Source organism: Epinephelus lanceolatus, chromosome 9, assembly GCF_041903045.1.
Source record: "Epinephelus lanceolatus isolate andai-2023 chromosome 9, ASM4190304v1, whole genome shotgun sequence".
Taxonomy (NCBI): Eukaryota; Metazoa; Chordata; class Actinopteri; order Perciformes; family Serranidae; genus Epinephelus; species Epinephelus lanceolatus.
In genome coordinates, this window is record NC_135742.1 from 31,850,307 (window position 1) to 31,874,873 (window position 24,567).

General features: G+C 40.8%; 2 protein-coding genes across 2 annotated transcripts; both read right to left on the reverse strand.

Annotated features, from left to right (window-relative positions):
* Positions 1-70: 70 nt before the first annotated feature.
* Positions 71-5,799, reverse strand: LOC117251936 (4-hydroxyphenylpyruvate dioxygenase). The gene is made up of 14 exons (XM_033618513.2): positions 5,690-5,799; positions 5,519-5,545; positions 5,273-5,335; positions 4,856-4,960; positions 4,480-4,522; positions 3,701-3,783; positions 3,474-3,563; positions 3,263-3,366; positions 3,096-3,173; positions 2,377-2,539; positions 2,204-2,275; positions 1,978-2,100; positions 1,164-1,280; positions 71-1,015 (listed from the first exon to the last, which is right to left on the reverse strand). The coding sequence occupies exons 1-14, from the start codon at positions 5,690-5,692 to the stop codon at positions 905-907; spliced, it is 1,182 nt and encodes a 393-aa protein (XP_033474404.1). The 5' UTR covers positions 5,693-5,799; the 3' UTR covers positions 71-904.
* A 14,136-nt stretch (positions 5,800-19,935) lies between these two features.
* On the reverse strand, positions 19,936-22,061 carry aplnra (apelin receptor a). Its single transcript, XM_033618966.2, has one exon. The coding sequence runs from the start codon at positions 21,877-21,879 to the stop codon at positions 20,794-20,796; it is 1,086 nt and encodes a 361-aa protein (XP_033474857.2). The 5' UTR covers positions 21,880-22,061; the 3' UTR covers positions 19,936-20,793.
* Between the last annotated feature and the right edge of the window lie 2,506 nt (positions 22,062-24,567).

Here is a 24,567-nt window from a genome sequence, read left to right on the forward strand (position 1 = left end):
TGAATTGTCCTGATTATGTCAAGAGCCAAAGTTGCCTGAGGTACTGTACAATATAAACACAGACACTGAAGATGTTTCAAAAAAGCGATTTTAATACTATTAAAAACTGTATAGTCAATAACAGGAAGCTATACAGCAGCTTATAAAAATGCACAGGAGTGGTGGTGCTGCTCAGTGAATAATGATTTAATAAACTGTCCCAAACAGCACTTAGGACAGGAACAGAACAGAGCACTTCTTGGAACTTTATCAGTGGAGGTCTGGCATGAAATGCTAATGCGCCACCTAATAATCACTGTTAAAACAAACATTTGGTTGTACATTACAGTTTATGAACACATGGCAACCACTGTTTCACACATTGCAGTTGTCAGTTCACAACACAGGCACTCCAGACATCGTGCAAAGGGTCGCTGTTACAGTAAAGTGTCTGCTGACCTTATTGTCCAAATGATAACAAACATGTATAGTTAAATGTTTTCATTTATGAGAGCTGAAATGGGGTTTTGCTTGAGTCAAGCTTGTATGAATGATTATGGTTTTCTTAAGAAGATATACGAGAAAGTGTTGCATAATATTATTAAGTTGTGATGTATTCCTGATAACTGATACTAATTCATGAGATGATCTTTCACCAACATCAGGACAGGTTATTATGACATACTTTTTTGACATGTAAGTTAAATGTTATTGTGATAAAACATGCAAGTCACACAAAAATTAAAGAATAACTTTGCTAAACATGCTTTGTGTGTTCTTATTGTATTAGAGCATCGATGTAGAACATTATTACATTGTAATACTCTTAAACAGTAAGCAGGACCCTTTACAGACAGTGTAGTAGCATAGTAAAGTTTTAGTTACTGAGACTGTCCAAAACTCTAAAGCCATGTTAACACTGGCATCACATGCCCTTTGAAACTCCATTTGGTGTCAGGACAGTCAGATTTCCTCGAGCATGCTGGTCTGCTTCGATGGCTTGAAAAAGAGACTTGAAGTTTCCGGCGCCGAAGCCCTGTGGATAAAACATGTATTTAAGTTACTGATATGGCAGCAAAGTGAATCATCTTAACAGCACAGATGTTAAATTGAGATAAAGAAGCATGTGCTGTGTAATTTATTTTTCCTTGTAAAAGTTGTTGTGTATCCAGGGTTGCCCTCACCTGGTGGTTATGTCTCTGAATGACTTCCAAGAACACAGTGGGACGATCCTGAACTGGCTTGGTGAAGATCTGGAGTAAATAGCCATTTTCGTCGTAGTCCACCAAGATCTTCAGCTCCTGGATATGAGTGAGATCACAAGATAACATTTGTCTATTGTAATTAATGTTTCATTTGGTTGTAAAGCTGAATAGTTGGCTCTGTATGTTTTCTTTTTATACACTCAGTTGATGCAGGCAAAGACGAAGCTCTTCCAAAGCACTACACTGCATCTGCACCACTGGAGGTGGTTACTAGATATGGACATATGTATAGTTATTGCTTTAACCAAACATGAAAACATGAGGTTCATACTAGAGTTGTTTCAATACCGACATCAGTACAGGAAACACCTCCAGTACTGCTTAAAATAGTGGATCGTTATTTCACACCTGTATGAAACAGCAGTTTTCCCAGAAATCAATTCTTCTTTGCCGCTTTAAAACAGTAACCTAGACAGCAAGTACTGCTGTGCAGCCACTGGCACCTACTTTTACAGAGCTGCAAAGAAGAACTGATATCCGGTAAATAGTGCAACGTTAACTGCAGGCAAAATGTCATCAATTTGGCAATACTTTACACTGCAAAATCCCACCAGTTTAGGGCTTAACCTAAGCCATGCCAGACAACAATTATGACAGTCATTTCACATCCATATAGAGTTAGTATACACCTGTTGATTTTTTTTAAATGCTTTCAGATTAGTACTCAGTATGGGCTGATATATAAGTTCAGGTAACATTATTGGAATAGTTGAAGTATGATCTTAGTTCTGACCTGCAGAACATCCAGGTCCTCTGAGATTTTGACCTTTGAGTGTTTCAAGTTCTCCCTCAGCTGGTCGTAGTAGGTGTCTGGCACACTCATAAACTCCATCCCACGCTCCTTTAGGTTACGAATCTGCAAAACAGGGATTCATCAGAGCATTAGGATTAGGGTTAGGGTTATATTGTCACTGCTTTTGGGCATCTACATACAAAGCCAAATCGTTTTGTAGACTTACTGCAGTAATGATATCAGATGTGTTCATGGCTATATGCTGCACTCCAGGTCCTCCATAGTACTCCACATACTCCTGTGAGTGACATTGTAGGACAAGGATAAATGTTGTTGAATAGTTTATGCACAAGTGAATTGTTTGGAGTCCATGTATCTGTTAGAATGTAAAGAACATACCTGGATTTGAGACTTTCTCTTCCCCATGGCAGGCTCGTTGATGGGCATCTTCACAGTCTCCTCGTAGTTTGCCACAACAATGGAGCGTAAGGCACTAAACTCTGTCTGAAGCTGCTTGTCATCCACTGACCAGAAGCGGTGAAAGAGAAGGTTTCTTTGATACCTGTTAGAACACGAACCAAACACTCATGAAGTGTCTCTTGTAGTGTTAACATTCCCCATGTTGAATCATTTTAAATGCTTAGTTTATTTCCTCAGTGCACAGCCAGCACAAGATTTCTTTTGTTTTAATGCCTTGAACTGATGCTACTATTATTTCATGAGCTACATGAGAATCGAAGAATTGCGGCCTAGTAAACATAAAAAAGTGACTTTTTGATTAATGAGCTGGCTCCATGTGGTTCCTCTCCCCAAAGAACCTCCAGCCTGTGTTACACCCCTCTTTCCAGGATCAACCAATGTGCTTGCTCAATTAGAGAGCTGCCTTTCCCCGCCTTTTCATGGCCAGATAATGGGGTAAAAACAAGATCCAGATGTGGAAATGTACTGGAGACCCACTTAAAAAACGCAAAGTCATGCTGATCACTGACTTGTGCCAAAAAGAAAAAGAAAAACAGAGTTATGTAAGAATCAGAAACCCTTCGATCGTGAGACAGAGGCATGAAGAGCAAGTGTGTTGCAAGCCTCTAAACACTACAAGAAATAGTTAAGTCCATTACCACTCCACCACTGGAACCATCTCATCATCTGGTTGGTTTCCCACAATGTGATCAATGAAGTTCAGGTGTCCACTTGGCCTGTGTGGGAGAACAGGAGTATACAGACATATAGTTATTCTTCTGACTTGATCACCTTATAAACATAATAACGACATATGCACGCTTACAGTTTGGCTAATGAAGGATCCTTGAATATAGGGGGTTGAAAGCCTGGCAGAAACAACCCACTGTATCCACTCCTCTCCACAAACGTGTGTGTGGTGTCACCATACTGGAGAAAACAAAGGCAAGTGTACAATGTAGGACATTTTGAATGTGCTAAATCAAAATAGTGACTAAAATAATCAATGCAAATTCATACTGAGTGACTTGTCTTACCGTTTGAAGCACGGCCAGCCTGACTTTACCATACTTGTCCTCCAGGGTGTAGGGCTCCTTTACAATGACTGCACCTCTCTCTCTGGCTTTCTGTGAATCAGGATATATGGTAAGTGAATCCATGAATCCAGCAGATTTCATACAGCAAATAAATGTAACCTCAAAAGTGAATAGTGAGTTAGGAAATAGCTGAGAATGCACGTTTAAATGAAACCCTGTAATTTTACCTGCACAAGGAAATCACAGTCCTGCACTGTAAATGCAATATCCTTCACTCCATCCCCATGCTTGACTAAATGATCTCCCATCTCTGAGAAAAGATGATAAAAAATCTTTAGCCACACAAAGTCAATTATGCTTTGTTCATCTTCAACACTATAAACGTATGAAGTAATGATTTAAATGTATTTCTGTATGTTTTATTAATTGACCTTTGCCAAATCTATAGGAATGATATAGTAATATTTCCGCGATGTACATTAGTATTGTGCACACTAACAAGGATTGTTTGGACTTATTTGACGAAAGCATGTCAGGATATATCAGGAATATCTTTATGCAGTTGTTTTTATTGATAATAAGGACATAATGACAGGAGCTCGGTGTTCTTCCAGCAGGATATTTAAGGTGTAAAAATGTATTTTAGACATAAAAATGCATACAAGTTTTACTTGAAACAATAAAATAGTGAGGTAAAAAAATCATGAAATTAAAGTATAATTAATAAAAATCTTGTAGATGGTCTCCCAAAATATGTGCAAGAATTAAAATCCAGTGATCTGCATTGTGACATCTCTCCTTTTTGAAGTCTCAAACCAATGTATGTATAATTATATTCCTAAATTGTAAAATCTTCAAAATGATTTTACTTGTGAATGCCAGATAAATTGTGAAAAATGCATGCAGAACTTTAAAATTACAGTTATTTTATTTTTTTATAATTGTTTTTTGAGTCATTTTTTTTACTTGAAAATATAGAGGAGCCAGCTTCTGATAAGTACTGTACCTTTGTTTCCAGGATTGAGGGCAGATGAGAACACATAAATAATCTGTGAAACACAAATTGAAAACATTAACTCCTCCTCTATCATTTGATTCACTCTGTACAAAGAAACTGTTTGAGTCCAGTATAGTTATGTATTATATTTAGTTATTTATTTGACAGCTAGCATTATAATCCACATTGGTCAATTAAACTGTACATTATGAGATCAGTTATGAAACTGGGTTAAACTAATTTCTATTAAGTATACTCACTAAAAGTCAAATACCAAATCAACCTGCACAGAACAGTGTTTGCCAGTTTTGTTATTGCTGATTTTCTCACTGCTCTGGTCTTAAGCATGATGTGTGCTGTTACTTCCGGACTGAGGATCATTTACCTTGCCTTGTTTGACTACATGAGACACCACTTCACGACTGCCAGTCTCCAAACCCTGGTAGACGAAAGGCTCAAATCCCAGCTTGTTACAGTAATATGATGCAGCCTGTTGAAGACAATGATTTTTAGTCAGCAGAAAATCACAGTGAAGGTACAGTGAATTAAACAGGCAACAGGTTGGCCTCAAACTCTCTGACAGCTCCATCTCCTGGTGAATGTTGAAGCCTGACACAATTTGCGCTGTGGGAAATTTAGTATGTGGTCTGGGGTTTTTACAAGCTGTGTCCCCTCCACCCCTCTGGGGAACCAATAGCCTTGCTGAATGTACAGTCTACTCCTCCACCTGTGTGAAAAGTTGGTTAAAAACCAATACATTTGATAATAATAATTATTTAAAAAAAGTTAGGAGTTCACTTACCTGTTTTGCATTTCCAACCCAGAATGTAAGGTGATCAAAGCAGAGGAATCTGCCCTGCTCGTGCTAAAGACAAGAAGAAATAATGATCATGGGTGGAAGATTTACTTTTAAGCTTTTGTCGCAGCAAATTAATTAGTTAAGAAAAAGGGAAAGACAGTATGCAGCAAAATTAACACCAACAAATAACTGCAACATCACTTATTAACCTTTGTTCAGTAGTACAATGCATATGATTAGGTTACCTACCTTTTCACCTTTATCTGTGTATGTTGTCTGTAATCAAAAAAAGCACATCTTAAAGTCATTACAATACCAAGAAAAAGGACAACCATGCTCAGGTACACTGACAAAGGTCTCCTTATCACAGGTAACAAAAATCACTCATCTAAAATGACTCAGCTGTGAAAGGTAACTCACCATCTTGCTCCTTGTGGCCTGACCTGACTGTCAGAATGAAATTTACAAAGAGCCTCTGAATTTTAAAGAGAAGGACGTTTCTAAATCCACACCCACCAGTAAGGAGGAGATACTGGAGGAGGAGAGGAGGAAGAGGAGAAGGAGGAGGGGGAGGAAGAGGAGGAGGAGGAGGGGGAGGAAGAGGAGGAGGAGGGAGTATTGATGCACGTTGCACTTTTGCACAATGATTAGTTGGGAAAAACATCAATATACCACAGGTCTGATCAGACCTCATCATTGCTTAATTCACAGTCAGTTCAATGCAACTGACTGTGATGCTTACAATAAATGCCATATCTAAAATACATATACCTTGATTTTTTTGCAAACTTAACGGCTTCCCTACTTCACCATGCAACCCAAATACAAAACAACACATACATAACTGTTAGGGATAAAAAATGTTTGTCCAAACATGTTTGAAATTACAGATGTTTTGTTCCTAGAGGACGGGCATGTGAAGACCATATGTTAGTATTTAGTGGCAAGAGGAGGCGCACTCATGGAGGACTCTCATTGGCTTGCTGGGGTTGAGCGGAATGAACCTTCAAAAAATGCCCCATCCTATCAATCTTCCTCCACATGTTGTATTCCAATAATTAGGGTTATTCCAATTGAAGAGTTACAGAAAAGGACGCAAGGCTGTTGTATTACACCTAAAAATGTGACGCATCTAAAATCCATTTGTAGACGTTAAACTCTGTTTTTAGGACATTATAGGTTGAATTAATGAGTTTCAGCTGGTGCTAAAGTGCAGGTGGCAGGGTTTCAATTTGTGCACATTAGGTAACACATTATTTTGATAGTCGGCCTACAGATTGTTTACAGAGTATTTGTAACATTTTTACAGTTTATTAGTTGAGATTCCATAATTTAACTGTTTCCCTTTATTATGTAAGTAGAAAAAAAGAGACTTAAGATTTATTTGAAAGCTAGACCATACGTTTGTACTGAAGGTGCATCAAATAAATTTACAACTGAAGTTTGGACACACTGTGGATTTAACCTGTTGCTCTGGTTTTGTTCCTGTTTGCTGCAAGGCAGACACTGTTCTGTTCTCTGACCATTTGCTGTTATCCTTCAGTGTTAATATACCACTTTGCAAAACCGATCCCCCACGTACTATGTCTTTTCGCAATATCAGTTATTACCTGTCTTCCTAGTACAAGCAGTCTTTCCACCCTGGATGAACTGGTTTCTCACTATAACAACAATCTCCTAAATAACCTGGCTCCACTCAAAACTATATCTGTAACTTTTACTCGCTCTCCACCTTGGTTTACACCCACTCTCAGGCTTCTTAAAGCTAAAGGTTGCCAACTTGAACGTCTCTGTAGAAAGTCTGGTCTCACTATCCATAGTATTATAATCATATCTCTCATTATAAAGATTGTATCAAGCAAGCCAATCCACCTACTACTCTGGTTTAATTAATTCTAATGAAGCTGATTCTAAAGCTCTTTTTTCTGTGCTCAGAAATATCACACAACCTCCTGATTCACTTCCTCCCTATATGTATTCTACTGCCTTCTGTAACACCCTCATTTCCTTTTTTTCTACTAAAATCACAAATATCCATCAACAGCTTGTTCCCAACTGCTATCCATCTTCCTTTGTTACCTCTTTGCTCCCTTCTCAGTCACTTTCAGCATTCACTCTACCACCTGTTGCTGAATCTTAATTCTAATCTAATTAAGAAAGCCAAAACATCAACCTGCCAATTAGACCCTCTTCCAACTGTTCTAGTCAAAGCCACTGTTTCCTCCTTGGCCCCTCTCATCACACACATAATCCACTCCTCTCTCAGCACTGGAATTGCTCCCTCACCTCTCAAATCAGCTGCTGTTACTCCTATACTGAATAAGCCTGGTGCAGATCCCAATAAACTCAATAACCTCTGCCCTATTTCCAACCTTCATTTCTCTCAAAAATTCTTGAAAAAACCGTTGCCTCTCAGCCCCAGGGCTCTGTCCTGGGGCCCCTGCTATTCATCATCTACTTACTCCCCCTTGGTCACATTTTCCATAAAAACCACATTAATTTCCATTGCTATGCGGATGACACCCAGCTCTACATCTCCTCCAAACCTGATTCCACCCTCCCTCCCTCATTCCTTACTGATTGCTTTCATGAAATAAAGTCCTGGTTCACATGCAATTTCCTCAAACAGTGATAAAACAGAAATGTTACTAATTGGCAATAAATCCACTCTAGCCAAAGCCCAAAGTTTCACCATATCGACTGACAATTCTTCCATCCTCCCCTCCCCTCAGGTAAAGAGTCTGGGTGTCATCCTCGACAGTGCGCTTTCCTTCTCATTCCACATTAACAATATAACCCGGTCAGCCTTTCATCTCTGCAACATCAACCACCTACGCCCCTCCCTCACACCTCACACCGCTGCCATACTGGTTCACAGTCTTGTCACTTCCCGGCTTGACTACTGCAACTCCCTCCTGTTTGGTCTCCCCCAGAAAATCCTCCATAGACTGCAGATGGTTCAGAATTCCACTGCCCGTATTATCACCAGTCATATCACATCCATCTTACAGCAGCTCCATTGGCTCCCCATCACCTACTGCATCCACTACAAGATTATACTTCTGAGCTACAAGGCCATCCACAACCTCGCCCCTCTGTACCTCTCTGACCTCCTTCCTATCACCATACCTGCTTGCACCCTCAGATCCTCCTCTTCTATTCACCTCACTGTCCCCTCCGTTCGCCTCACTACCATGAGGGGCAGAGCATTCAGCCACTCTGCTCCCCAACTCTGGAATGCACTCCCCCCTGACCTCCGAAATATAGATTCACTACCACACTTTAAATCCAGGCTGAAAACTCACCTGTTCAGGCTCTCCTTCTCTCTTTGAGTGGGTAGATGTTTTGTTTATGCTTGTTTTGTTTGCTTTTTAAACTGATATTTGTTTGGTTGTTTGTTGTAAAATGTTTAATTATCTTGTACTTTGTATTTAATTGTATTTTACACTGTAAGGCGACCTTGAGTGTCATGAAAGGCGCCCAGAAATAAAATGTATTATTATTATTATTATTATTATTATTATTATTATTATAGCTGCAGTATTACAGCCTGAGAACCACATACACTAACATGTACCTGTGTTGTTGACTACATTTTTATCTATCATTAACATTTCCATTATAAAATCATAACTTGATAGTGAATGTAAAAATTGTGTATGTGTTATATAGGAGTAGGCCTCAGTGTGAACAATGTTGTAGTACTTAAGATTAGTCTTCGTCTCAAGACCACTTTAAGGTGTTTAAGGTCTCGGCCTTGTTGGTCTTGTCCCAGCCTCAACTTCAGACAAAGACAAAGGGACTCTGTATTTTATTTCAAGACTGGTCAAGACCATGACTGTGGGGATAACACTAAATTGCCTGTGCAACAAAGGAGTGTTGAATTAAGGTGGTTTAGTTGATTTCAGCTGCTTGTTCAAAGAAAACAAAGGAAAATGACCACACATAAGATTTACCTCTGAAAATACCTTTAGATTATTTTACTGAGACATTTTTACACATTATTGCACACACAGATACAGTATTGCAATAAAATGGGTGAATAAAAAGGAATCCTTACTGGTTTTCTGTGGGTGTTCTTATGGGAATGTGAACATTTCAGATGAATTTGAGGAGTGTCTATGGTTTACATGTTCTACATTCTGTCCCAAGTGTGTCATGTAGTGTGGGACTTACAGGTGTGGTCTTAGTCTTGAAGTGGTCTCAACCCCCTTGGTCTTGTCTCGATCTTGATACACTCTGGTCTTGGTCATAACTTGATCTCGGTTTAGGTGGTCTTGAATACAACACTGGAAGGTGCATCAAATCAATTTACAGCTAGTTTCTAGCTGCAGTATCACAGCCTGAGAACCACAAACAACATGTACCTGTGTTGTTGACTATAATTTTCTCTATAATTAATGTTTTAGTGATAAAACCATATCAAGATACTGAATATAAAACTTTTTTAACTGTGTGTTATAGGAGTAGGCCTCAGAGTAAAGAGCAGACTGATTATATTAAACCGCTCTTAAAAGAATCACTGCAGCTCCTACCACAATCTAAGCATGGAAACGTTCTCTTTTTCTCTGACTTTTAACACCAGACAACATATATATATATATATATATATATATATATATATATGTATATATATATGTTTGTTGTCTGGTGTTAAAATATATATATATATATTTGTCTAAAATAATCCTGCAACAATAATTGCCCCTAAATCAATGAAGCATGTAAACTGACCACGTTGTGACCCCAAAACAAGCACAAGCCACCAAGGTGGCTTCTACCACCGCTGTATCTGTATGGACAGTGGCTGATATTCCTATAGGCGACACTGGCAGCCGCTTAGGGTGCCATCTTGATGGGGGCCACCAAAATTGACAAAAAAAATCCCAGAAAACAAAACAAAGCGAAACAAAAAAAAATAACAAAAAACCCAACAACCACGAAACAAAACGAAACAAAGTTTCATTTTGTTTTTTTGAAATGTAATGTAAATGAAGTGTAAATTCAAATGTAATCGAACATAAGGGAAGTGATGGAGTGGAGTGTATGTGGAGAGCACTAGTGTAGGAGAAAATGAAAAGGCAAAAGCTATCCGGGGCAGCAGTACAACAGTACATCGAATACAGACTCCAGTAGGAGTTATTGGAGTTTAATGAAGTTCTAATTTTTCCCTGCAAATCATATATAATCATACCATTGACCTAAATTTCCCAACTACAGTAATCCCATAACCTGAGTTTAACATTTGCAATTGTTTGATTGACTGTTGTTGACTGACCAAGTCAGCAGGAAACTGTAAAGTGGTACATCTTACTGAGTAGTTACTGAGTCTAAGTCAATAAGTCCAAACACAAACTGTGTTTACTAAGTGTATTGGGGATTCACATATTTACAACATCTCAACATCTATTCATTCATTTTAGACTATTATCTCAAAGATATAGTCTAAAATGAATTAAGACTTCTAGAGTAACTGAACTGTTGCTGGTATATGTCAAGTCTTCCACAGAAAACATATGAACAGCTTTACTAGAACACTACATATTTGCTAGTTGTGTGTTACCGCAGCACATTCCACTAACAGCTCACTAACGAGAATTATGATCCCGCCCCTCAGTGCTCCCACTGCGACCGTCCCTGAAGATCTTTGTTTTTCATGCTGTTACCAAGAGGTTCACAGTTGTCATGGGATGCAACTACACACGCAGACAGAAGAACACAACATGCTGCATTAAATGATTTCAGCTGATTTACATAATCACAGCTATTAGATCATCTTAAGTACCACTGGAGAGAGCTGCACATACACCTAAGTACTGCTTTATTAGAGCAGAAGCAGTTTTTCCAGGCTTTTTAATGGTCTCATCTACCTCAAAATGCTGATTTTGTTTTTTGATAGATTTTTATTTTTGATCTAGATTAACTTGCCTTGCTGTTGTCTCACACAATATTTCAAACCTTACCTCACACATCATGCTGCATTACACTAGACTATAGGCCTAAATCCCCTGGTATCCAGTCCCTCTAAGGACACACACCTCGGTGAATCAGGTCCTTCCCACGCCAGCACTCCTCATATAATTGTAGTAGCTCAGTCCAAGGGAGCACAACAGCTGTCAAGCCAAGAAATAAAAATGAGTGAATCATCATCTGAAACAAATCCACAAATACTGGTGAATGGTGAACAGCAGAAGCAACAGCAGGATGAAGCTACAGGAGAGGGGCAGATCTCTGTTGGTCTGGAGGATGAACATTCGGAGGAAAACGTTGCAGCAGAAAAGGAATCACAAGCAAAGGTGCAGTCTGTTTTCCAACAGGTACGTAACCAGATCAGATCACAAGTGAGGGCCCCAAAGAGCAGCATACTGGAGCTGGTGCAAAGAGTCAAAGACAGAGAAACTGAGATTACACAGGTGAACGGTGACCCAGAGGGCAAGGATGTCAGCAGTGAGGAGCAGAAACAAGCTGAAGGGCTGGTGGATGAGAGCAAGAATGAGATGGAACTAAAGGAAGAGCATCTGTGTGCAGTTTTTGAGAAAAAGCTCGAGGCTAGTAAAAAAGCCTTAAGGGATGATTTTGGAGTGCAGATTTCTCAGGTGCGCAAAGAAATGCAGGCCTACATTGACCAGGCTCTGAAAGACTTGGAGTGTAAGATGCAGAGCCAGCAATCCCACAGTCTCCAGCATCCCAGAGAGCAGCAAGAGGGCAAAGGTCCCGACAAGAAACTGAAGCCTCCAACAGCTCCCTCTCTGGCGGCCAGAAGAGGAAGAGTCCTGACTCGGACCATGACCACCATCATCCCTAAAACGTGTGCCCCTGTCATCATTGGCCCACGCGCCAAATCAGAGACACTGTACTCCTCGAAGGGCGAAAGCTCTCGACTTCTATTGAGAGATCCATTGCTCTCCCACCCAGGCAACAAGCCGTGCCAGTGCCGCAAGCCGCTCCCTCCAACCTGCCCACCGCTGTATCAGCGCAAAAAGCCTGCCCGGCCAAAAGCTAAAGCTGGAGACTGACTCAACTTGAGAGACAAAGAAAATCTTGAACGTTTATGCAGTTGTCATGAGAACAAACCAGGATCATGAACGTCTGTTATTGCTTGTTACAACCATTACTGTACCTGCTACACTGCTGTCTGTGATTTGCTGAGGGGGCTGTTACTACAACAGCACTTGCAGCCATGTTACTAACTTTATGTAGAAATAAAAAGTAGGTTTGGAAATGGCAATTATAATGGTAAAAAATAAAGTGTCTTGTGAGAGTTTGAAAGGAGATTTCCCATTCACTTCAATACAGCCAATGCATTTTGCTGCAAAAGTTTATCTGGGAGAAGTTCAGCTGGGGTCAGTATTCCTCATGCCATCTTAATATACAGTCCAGGCCATCTGTAAATCAATAATAATAAGAATGTATGAAAAATATGTTAATAATATCAGCTGTAAAGTTTTCAAAAGGAAGCTTACTCCAGTACACAGTGTGACATGACTCTTTACCTTTGAGAAAAAATATTTTGGTAATTGTACAACCTGACCAACAGATGGCAGCAGTTCATTTATATGTGCTTACAGTTATCCCATCCAGATAGATGAATCCTGTCACTATGCTTATAGAGAGTGATGAATCACTTTTATAACTAAGTGCATGTTGTAACTGCAGTGTAGCAACATAAAACACTTTTTGAAATTTAAAATTTGAAGTGTTCAGCAGTCATTTAGAAAGTAAGAAATTCATACATGACCCTCAATAATGATTGGAAAGACTCTTACCATTGAGCAAACTGTATAATATCAACATTGTGGTGGGACAGTGATGGTAACTTACCCATGAAGTCACCAATATGAGGTTCGAGATCAGCTGGAAGGTGAGGTAACCTCCCCACTTGCTAGTCTCTGCAGTCCGCTGCTCCCCAGTGGCCAAACAGCAGACTGCTGCTGTACTGATAAGCTCCCAGGGAAGAGGATCTTTTCATCACAGTTGCGCTGTGATGAAAAGATGAAGGAGAGTGTGCAGAGTATGCAACACCATTTGAGTCCATTTTGTTTTTTAAGTGACTTTCTAGTGAGAGATTTAGCAAATTATCTTTTTTTCAATTATTTGTTTATTTTATCACCATGATGCTGATTCTACCTGGTTAGGAAGGAATATGTGTCTTAAACACCCTGACAAGCACAAAGCTCACTTCATGTACTGATGCAGACTAAACTTTTAGCTATTTTATATCTGTCCATTTCTTTCTTGCAAAAATGTGCCAGTGTCTTGCTCCTGATGAGTGACAAAAAATGGGTTAAAACACCCACCAGCAAGTGTAGTGCCTGTTCCCTGTCTATGAGAGGTATAAGTGTGACTTGCGCAAGAAAGGTGAGCTAAACCCAGTAGTTTACCTCTGATATTTACTCTCAGAGACCTGAGCACCTGAGTACTTCCAGCAGCTGAACTGGCACTGGGACCAGCCAGTGACAGGAGATGCATTTAGCCCTGAAGCAGCCACAGGAGCCGCGTGCCTAGAGGCAGGCCCTTCACAATGGACGGGATAGAGAAGGATGTGAAGAGAATCTTTGTGTCTAAGGGATGATGGGCCCTGGGCAACCGTATCCGGAGGGGACGAGAGTCCAGCACATTCAGGTCTGGCCAAGCCACGCTGTCCTCGGAAGCAGCATCTCTCGCCTAACGATATCCACCAGCAGCAGGGCTCATTACTATGCACCATGCAGCCGCTTCATGGTTTTTCATAGATAGATAGACAGATGAATAGATGCACACACACATGGCCACATATGATCCACATATGTTTAAAGTTTAAGTCCAGTCTTAACAGTGTACTGTAGATCCTCTTATATATTTTCTCAGCTGACTCAAATCCTCTCAGCCCCCCAATCAGATGTAGTTAGTGCCCCAACGGGTGGAGTGGATGTGACCCTGAACAACAGTGAATAACAATGACAGGGAGGCGGCGTTGGGGGAGATCCATTTGAAAGCCCAGATTTCCTAATCGCCTCTTGAAACGTGCCAAAAGATAACAACATTACCATGAAAACACTGATCTCATGTAAATGCTGTATTTTTCTAGGCCGTTGTTCTCAAGGTCTGGACAATTACAGCAAGAGGCCACTTCCAGGTTAAACCAGACGGATTACTGACACAAGCTGATTTCAATTGTGATTCTAGAGCAGACGTGGTAACAATTTACAGCCAACAATATGGGGGGAAGTCAAGAAGAGAGATTGCAGTGTTGGTGTGTATTGGATACTTGAGTGGCCACTTTTGTGAGGCATGATTAGACATGTAATGCCTCATTATTTGTGAGACCTTATTGATAAGATTTGTGGTGATTTCGCTCTGTTTCCATGAGCTGTGGAATGCCATTGATCACTATCAGCATAGAGTAAGGAAAACTGAGAAGGAATATTAGTAGAAATGTTTGTGTATATGAGGAAAAAGATGAGCATTTACTCATTTTTATTTACACCCAGAAGCATGAATATCAAAAAGATCACAAGATAAGCTCTGAGGGAGGGTGGAAAACCAAAAAGTACAAGTATTAGACATGAGTGGAACTAACAAAACTGAATATTTCCATTTTGTTTTTCTCACTCCACTTCATTTCTTTAGGAACCATTTTATGCAGTTTCACAGGGACACTAAAAGTTATATTTAGTGTCAATTATTTTGCAGATTGATAAATTCTTTGCAGGAGTGTAGCTCAAAATTCTGCACCCTTAAGCTGTAATACAATAATCTGACAGTTGTAAGGAAAATACTCAACTTCAGCAAACATTGAAATGAAGAGACTCGGAGAACCACGGAGAAAAGTTACAGTCAACGGGGTTACTTTAATCGCAGAACTCAGCATACAACAGTATACTAGTCTACACAGCAAAACAGTGAAACAGCGAAACAGCCCTGAACAATCACCCTTCAAATGCTTTTATAATGGGCGTCTTCTCGTTCATGTGCATGTATGTGTATGTGTGCGTGAACATGCTTGGGTCATATTCCCTGGGAATCTAAAGTTCTCCTGATTTCCTTTGTTTGTTCCTAAAGCTGGACTTCGTGTGCCAAGAAGTGGGTGCTGTATTTCTGTACTGTAAAAACAGGCTGAAAATACTGAGATCAAATGGTAAAACTAAGCAGTGCTGACAAAACATGAATCAGGTGTCTGTTACTGCATTACCTATTTCTTACCCAAAATGTTTTCAGTAACAAAGTTTAACTTTTTTACTGTAATTTGAGATCACTTGTTACCAGCTGGTCGTCATATTATTTCCTGTGGAAAAACAGACAAGCTTGCATTACGTCACGGTCACCCACCAGTGGAAGCGTTTATTGGTCTGGTGCAATGCAGTGCATTGTGGTAGTTGTAGGTTTTCTAACTCTTGAGCAAATGCAAATGCCTCAGCCCTTTTTCTGTTTTTCAACTGGTCATATTGCACCAGCTTCAATAGTACTTGCATCTTTCTCCTGCATAGACAGCTCAGATTTATAAAAAGACCTTCTGTCCAGCAGTGAGCACACACTTTTGTTTGGCCATGTTTTTTTCATGATTCTTATAGCCCTATCATCATCTTTTGATCATGAACATTTAAGATCTGTAGCACTCTGTAACATGTTAGCTTGTTTTGTAGCCAACAGTTCATTAAATTCAGGAAACAGTTTTCATTGAAAGGAAGGGAAGTGCGACATCAGTCAGATAGTAAAGACTGAAAAAAGAAATCCTTCACATTCAATGTGTTTATTCTGTAAACAAGTGGTGATACTTGGAATTAGTGGGAGGGGATGGGGGTCAGTTTTGACAGAGGGAGACTGCTACTCTCCAGGTTTCTGCGTCAGGTTGGACTTACTTGTTTTGGTGGAGCAGAGGCTCTGCTGTCTAGACTGGTGCTGGGTTCATACTCAGACCACCACAGACTCAGACACTTGATGTTATTAACAGTACAGTGCGAGCCTTAATCCTCTGGACAGTTTCTCATCACAAAGCTGTCAATCCAGAGCTTAAAAGACGGTTCCTCCTACAAAATCCCACCTGTTCACTCATGGTCATTTTTCAACAGACATTAACTGGGTTTTTAAGGAAACTGGCATCCACCCAGTGCACATAAAATGTTTGTAAAATGCAGTGAGCATAGATGAATGCTCATTATTAATTACCTGAGTAAAAGCAACTTTTTATCAACCTTAAAGAGAGATAAAACACTACCCTGCAGATTATTAATGTAGGTAACATGGGAATACTTGAGAACTTACATGGTGACAACATGTGTTTAGGCAACATCTGTAAACTTCTGGCTGACAAATTTTGTTACATTTGAAAAGAGCAAAACCAGGCTAGCTGTTTCCCCCTGTTTCCAGTCTTTGTGTTAAGCTAAGTGCTGCTGCTCCAGCGTCATATTGAACTGACAGATTTGAGAGCAGTATTGATCTCATTATCTACCTCTTCACAAGAAAGCGGACAAGCATATTTCCCAAAATGGTGAGCTATTAGTTTAATAGAAAGTTAGATTAAGAAAATATTCATGACGTGCAAATTACAAATAAAACAAAAATATTTCAGAGCCCAAGGAAATTGATGTCTTTCTTTGTGGCATCAAATATTCAACTAATTGTCAACACTCAAAAATCGAACTGATCAGCTAACTGAGGACTATGAGGGTATGGTTTCATAAGAGCTGATTGACAACTGGTGTTGGCAACATAAACATGCAACCCCATAACTGTCATTTAGTTTTGAGTCAAATGCTGCCAAACTGATTGGTTCATGGACCTATGTGACATCACTTTTTTTCCATTGAGCCCTGCCCACATCAAACCAGTGAGAAACTCAAAGTGAACAAAAAATAAAATAAAAATGCAAGTCTCTCAAGAGAAATAACCAAAACTGGTCAGACGTTGGCAGAACATCTTGTCGCCATATACCTATTTTATTGCTTATTATAAAAAACTGAGTGGGAAAAGGTGTTTTCAAGGCCTTTAAATAATTAACAGATAATTCCAGAAAGGGGGAGAGGACAAAAAAAGTAACACACACTCCTGCTTGCCAACCCACCCACATAGGAACAAATGCAGCAGCACTCCCCCCCTCTACCACCAAGTCCTCTTTGCTGATTTTTTGGGGCCCTTTGTGCTCTAGATTCACAGGTAAGATGAACAGGCAGGCAGGGAGAGTAACACCCAAAGGTCCTTTTGATCTTTCAGACAAAGGTTTTGGGTGGATGATAAGTGAAGCACCCCCCCCCCCCCCCCCCCCCCACCCTCCACCTCTTCCCCTCCCCTCACTCTGCGCTGCAGTGTTATTGCAGCTAATGGATGGATTGTATGGAGAAATACTTTCTCTAACTACGTCTTTTGTGACACGTTTCCACGAGCTAATGCTGTTTGTCTTGGGAGTGATTAAAGGAAAGGGGAGCTGATCGTGCGTGTGTGTGTGTAAGTGTGTTTGTGTGTGTGTGTGTGTGTTTGTGTGTGTGTGTGTTATGGTCTGGCAACAGGTGGACAAATGCGACAATGAAAGTAGGGTTAGCGTTGACAGCCCGTGCATCTGAGACAAGTTATCACAGGTTTACATCTTCAGGAGCAACAAATAGCTTTCAGTATGGAGAACCACACACAGGGCAGGGGAGCCTGAATGACAGTACTGAGAGAAAGACATAGGTTGGCTTTAGTCTTACTGCTGACAGTAACAGAATTACAGAGTATCACCAGTCTTGTCTTTTAGGAAAGGGATCATAATCTAATTTGGTCTTTAGATATGACAAAAAGTCCATCAAATAGAGACAGTAAAACAAACACATAGCTTAAAAAAAATCCAATGAGACTGTTGTTATTCTAGAAGAATTAAGTTGTGAATGCGCCTCATTTATGTCACGAAATTAGCTGCACAGTGTGTATATTGTGCAGTATTTTTGGAGTAGAGATGGCAGCTGTTGGGCATAACAACCAAAACTGGAACATTAATGTGTTTGTGGTCATGCTCCTCTCTCCTAATGAGGAAAAAAATAATCATTTTAAGGGACCAGTGGGTTAACATGGTTGAACTCCCTCTAAGAATACATTGGGAGCACTGTAAAGCCCACACACCCAAACATCCACGCATGCAAACAGGTCACACGGGCCACACACGAACTCAGTCAACATTTATGTGCGTTCAGTGGTCTACGCAACTGTTGTTTTTGTGTCAGCAGTGTCCCCCATGCACCCCTGGTGCTTTGCTCAGCTGGTATTCTGGGTGAGTTATCCCAAAGTGGACTTGCTGGCTAACAGCATCAGACAAGCTGTCAGCCCAGCTCATCTCAATAACAACAAGTCTGGCCAGTCCGGCATGCATGATTGATTCCACCCTGAGTCCACTGTCTTATTGTCAAACTCATATGTTTAAAGATGAAGCAGATGATGGATGAATTCTTTTTTTGTAGTCCTTGTAATGATGCTGTAAAAGCCTGTTATGGGCTCTCCCATAAATCCTTCCAAATGACATCTAACTGAACTATATGAGGAATATCTGCGTGTTTAAGCAGTCCTGTTTCTGTCAGCGTGTTTTGAACACGCCAAGGCCCTCACATCCATCACAGAGACCATCTTGTGATCTGCTTCATGCTCCACTGCTGTCAAATCGGCTGCATTTTGCCAGGTTGGACAATAACTAACACATGAGCTCTCACACACAAAGATGACATGAATCAGCTTCACGTTCTCGCCATTTCACGTGTTTTTACTTTGAAGTGTGACCCGAGACAAACTGGTTTAGATTTTTCTCAAACTTTCTCACCTCATTCTCTATTTTTCCTTTTTCCTAAGTAAAATCCTTCACTCAGAGTGTTTGAGCATCTGCAGTCAGACACCCTCCTCCCATCAACCCCCCCGCCAGCCCCGCCCCGCACCCCAACAACCGCTCTAACTGCAATCACTTGTCAGTGGGGACAAATATTGACTTGTTCGGTGGCCCGACTTCTGCCAGGATTAGAGCCCCACTTCCCCCCTCCGCCGCCATCTCTAAACGGTGATTATGTCCAACAGAGCTCATTACTGTCAAATCAAAGGATCCCTCAGAAGAGTCACTCATTGGTAATGACCCTATTATTCAGTGAACATGTGGGCTTCAGTTGGCTTTACCTCCTGCTGATAGATAGTCTTATGTGACATTGTTTTACATGAATCAAAGGTACGTTAAAATTTACTTGCCTGTTGATTAAAAACACATTACTCAAAATACTTCTTCTGCTGGTTTTAAATAAATACAGCCTTTCAGATTTAAAAACTTTTGATTGTAACCCACAGGACTGCGTCACCAAACAGTTGAAGTACCCCAGCTGATGGAAGTCACAACTGAGTATCGAATACACACTCAGGATGATGGCCACTTTGCATAATCCAGTTACAGTCTGGATACTGGCTGTGAATCAATAGAGATTAGAGATCTGTTAGTCTGAAGGTGTAAACCAAATTCAAAACATTCATAACAAAGCTTTAATCCTCTGGAGATACTTAGCACTGAAACAACAGGATGGTGGAATGAAACTGATGTAAAACTGTAGTTTAAGTTTCAAGAACAAGACCCCCTTTACTACAAATATTTACACTTTGTGTCAGAAAATTTTCCCTCTCCACCTTCAAAATGACATTTTTAAAGCTGTTAACACGCACACACATACATTCAATAAATCTAAGAGATCTGGTTCATAGAACAACATCTTTAATACAGTAGTTAGTTACAGTGATGTCGAAAAATAAAACATATACATCAAACTGGAACATTTATTTACAGAGTTCCTTTGTCCCCCTTTTAGTGCTGTGGCTACACTGTGAAACGTCTCCACCCCACACCACCCCACCCCGTTCCTGTTCCCCAACAACATTTGTCAACTGCCATCTGCCTGTCTGCCCCCCGTCTCCTCTCCACAAACTATATAATTAAGCCGCAACACCTTTTCTCCTCTTACACCCCCCCTCTCCCTCCTGTAGACTCCTACCTTCACAAACAACAAGCTCTTAAGAGGACATGCTGCTTTGTTTGATTTCCCTGCTCGCACACCTTTTCAACAAGTGCTTCTAAAACAAAACAGCAACAGATCCGAACAAGAGAAGAAAAAAATGCTATGGTATGAAAATACTGTACAGCTTTATGTTTCATCCAGTGTAAACAGATTTCTGTGTATATTGATTTACAATTCCCAACATCAGTGTGTGTTTCTAAAATCATAATTCTGCCCTCTTTCGCGATAGAAATGAGAACTTTTGCAGAGACAAAACAAAAAAATAGACTTTTTTTTCTCTAAGAATTTGAGGAACAAAGCAGCTATGGAGCTCAGCCAGCTGGCTCCAGCTTCAAGTCCACACAACGTACAGAGCATCCACATCCTTCGCTGTAGAGTAGGAGGAACATATTATGGATTTCATGACTGTCAGTGGTGAAAGTTCATCATCTCAGCTTACCAGCTTTGTACAAACGACACATTAAGTCTTTTTTTTACAAGTGTTCCAGTGGTTGGAGCTGGGACCAGCCCGCAGCCCCGCTCCACCTTTCCTGTTACCCATTACACCTTGGTGGCCAGAGACTGAATCTCTGACTTCTGAGTCTGGGCACTGAGCGTGGACGACATGGAGCTCATCTGGCCATGCATAGCCTTCTTCAGGTTGAGCAGGCACAGACACTGGGAACGAAAGCGCAGGTCAAAGAAGGCATACAAGAACGGGTTGAGGCAGCTGTTGACGTAGGCCAGGCAGGTAGCGTAAGGGTGAGCCAGCAGCAGGAAGCGCAGGAACCCACAGGAGCTCGGGGCCAGGTTCAGGTAGGAGAGGGCGTCCATGCTCTTTAGGACGTGGAAGGGTGTCCAGCAGATGGCAAACACCACCACCAGTGTGGTGATGATCTTCAGCAGCCTCTTCTTCTTCTGGTCCTCCTTGCGCAAGTTGTTGAAGTGGCGTGTGACGGTGCAGCCGATGAAGCAGTAGAAGATGGTCATGGCCAAGAAAGGTAGGAGAAAACCCAAAGCAGAGGAGGACAGGCTGAGCCCTGCAATCCAGAGGGACTCATGCCTCTGGTTCATGGTCACCAGGCTAAAGTCCATGGCGCATGTGGTCCGGTTGCTATTCAGGTCATTCACTGTGGTGCGGAAGAGCAGTGTGGGCACAGCCAGCAGGCCAGAGAGGAGCCAAATAGCACCCAGGGATGCCAGCATGGTGCCCCGAGAGCGCAGCCTGCTGCTGGACAGAGAATGCACGATGGCCAAGTAGCGATCAAAGCTCAGGCAGGTGAGGCAGAACACGCTGGCGTACATGTTGACCAGAACAACATAGCTGCTGATCTTGCACAGAAGCACACCAAAGGGCCAGTGGTAGCCCAGCGCTGTGTAGACGGCCCAGAGAGGCAGGGTTATAACAAAGGTGAGGTCAGCGAGGGCCAGGTTTCCAATGTAGACATCTGCAGCCCGACGTTTAGATTTGGATCTCCAGACAGTGAAGATGACCACACCATTACCTGACAGGCCCAAGATGAAGATGAGCATGTAGAGGACTGGGATGAGGGAGTAAGAGGGCTCCCACTCTGAGAAGTCACAGGCAGTCTCATTGTCATCATAATAGTCATAGGTATCAGCATATTCCCCAGTGGTGGTCTCCATACTGCAGTGGAAACAATCCTTTGTCTTCAGAAATTAAAAGATCCTGAGTCCTGTACAGTTCCAACGCTTCGGATGAATCAAAGCAAAAATCAGAGAATCAGAGGAGCTGTAGGTTCTGCTGAGCTGACGGCTGGTGGGAGTTGGAGGAGAGGGCAGATTGTGTGTGAGAGTGAGTGACTGTTGGCGCTGTCTGCCTTTTTAAACTCGGCCCTCCACACCCCTGGTTCCCTCCCAGGACGACCCCCTCCTCCTCCTCCTCCTCCTACTTCTCCTTCTCCCCCAGTAAAACATCTCTCAGCCCTCCCCCCTCCTCTCTCTCACCTCTTCTGGCGGGGCCCGTCTCTCTGCCTGGAGGACGGGGGCTCCTCTTGTAGACAGTTAAAACCCTCATTACAGATGTTTTCTGTGCACAATTAATAATCACCATTAAGTATTTTCAGGAAAAGCCCAAATTAAATTACACACCTTCCAAATATTAAAGGGGAACTATACCCATTTTCAAAATGCTTATCCTTACAGTCTAAGACAGTCCAAAGATATAAGTAAACATGAAAAAAACTTGATAGCGAAACTTCGATTTGTGATGCCATAAAGTACTGTATAAACTCTGTATAAACTCTGAGAGCAGCTCCACAGACAAAGTGGTAAGGATGTTTCAGATGACACTAACAGCACTGAGGGGAATGTTCTGAGTATATGGGTACATTTTCTGTTTCATAACTGAGAACACTACAATAAAATAAAGCTTATTTGAGTATAAAAAAGAAAACAAACATTCTGTGGGTCCACAAAATCAGACTCCTATTCATGGAGCATTCATATGGACTTTATACCTATGACATCACAAAGTTTGAGACTTACTTATGTAGCTTCTGACACTGAGAAAGAGTAGCTCATGTTCACAAATATTAACTGAACTTTCTTAGGCTATACAATAACATACTTGAATTCTTAAATTAGGTGGTGTTCCCCTTTAAAAACATCGGAACCACCATTAACGCTGTTGCATTTGGTAAATAACACCAATCAATCAGTGCATTATTTTAAAATTTTATTTCTTGCAACTTACTGTTAATATTATTTTTGCAATGAAGACCAAAATCAATAAGAACATTTCATTTGGCCATCATGAGCACACATAACAATAATAGGTTTGCTGATCTAAAAGTTGATTTAATCAGTGTTTGTCCGTTACTGAGGGGAATAAATGTCATCATATAAACACAGCGGACCTGTTGGTCAGGTTTAACCACCCTGCCTCTTTACATTTATCTCTTAAGCGGCAGGAAAACGTATACATTTCAGCGTTGCATGACTTCACCAGCGATTTCCTCACAGGAGGTGAACCTTGCTGGTGTGCGGAACAGGTCCGGACATTTGAACGCACCTCGCTTTACATCACAATCACTATTAAACGGCTCCTAAAAATGCAGACTGCACACTTCGTCTCCAGTTGTTGCCAGTGGATATTAAAAGAAGTGCACTGTAATATGTAAATGAGCTGTGTCCTTTCCACAGAGAAATATCAGCAGTTAGATGAGCTGCCTTGAGATGACAGTGTAATTAGATCGGCAGTGAATTGCAAACTGTTTGAAGATCAGATTATACGTCAGCGGGCAGGCAGAGGGATGTGTCAATTCAATTCTCATGTCTAGGGATTTATTTCCATGATAAAGGGACACGCAAACGCACCGGTCTGAAACAAAAACAAAAGGACAACTCACACCGACACCATCATTGTGCTAACTGTGTCTATTTCTGAATCCTTTCCGTCAATATTCATTCTACTGCTGATTGTGTCATGTAAGGAGTTAATGCAGTATATTATTACAGTAACTGCCCCAAAACTAAAACACATAACTTCACATAACTCCTATTTGATCTTCTCTTCACTGGCTCCCAATATAACTAAGAATTGATTTTAAAATACTTATTATTGTTTGTAAATGTTGTAGTGGTTAAGCTCCTTCCTATGTTGCTGACACGTTGACACACCAGAGAGATACCTTAGATCATCAAATGAAGGTCTACTCATTGTACCTAAAATCAAGCCTTAATCAGCTCATGGTGCTTTAAGTCATCATGTTTTTTTTAGAATAATGATAATAATAGTCTTATTTTGTTTGTTTTTTATCATGTCCTGGTTGTTTTTTATATACAGTACAGGCCAAAAGTTTGGACACACCTTCTCATTCAATGCGTTTTCTTTATTTTCATGACTATTTACATTGTAGATTCTCACTGAAGGCATCAGAACTATGAATGAACACATGTGGAGTTATGTACTTAACAAAAAAAGGTGAAATAACTGAAAACATGTTTTATATTCTAGTTTCTTCAAAATAGCCACCCTTTGCTCTGATTACTGCTTTGCACACTCTTGGCATTCTCTCCATGAGCTTCAAGAGGTAGTCACCTGAAATGGTTTCCACTTCACAGGTGTGCCTTATCAGGGTTAATTAGTGGAATTTCTTGCTTTATCAATGGGGTTGGGACCATCAGTTGTGTTGTGCAGAAGTCAGGTTAATACACAGCCGACAGCCCTATTGGACAACTGTTAAAATTCATATTATGGCAAGAACCAATCAGCTAACTAAAGAAAAACGAGTGGCCATCATTACTTTAAGAAATGAAGGTCAGTCAGTCCGGAAAATTGCAAAAACTTTAAATGTGTCCCCAAGTGGAGTT

Excerpts from the sequence above, each read along its gene's own strand:
- LOC117251936 (XM_033618513.2), bottom strand. Across the intron at positions 2,540-3,095 it reads ATGGTTCCAGTGGTGGAGTG|GTATCAAAGAAACCTTCTCT; the intron begins GTAATGGACTTA and ends GTGTTCTAACAG. Across the intron at positions 2,276-2,376 it reads AGAGAAAGTCTCAAATCCAG|GAGTATGTGGAGTACTATGG; the intron begins GTATGTTCTTTA and ends TGTCACTCACAG.
- aplnra (XM_033618966.2), bottom strand. The coding sequence starts at position 21,879 with ATGGAGACCACCACTGGGGAATATGCTGATACCTATGACTATTATGAT.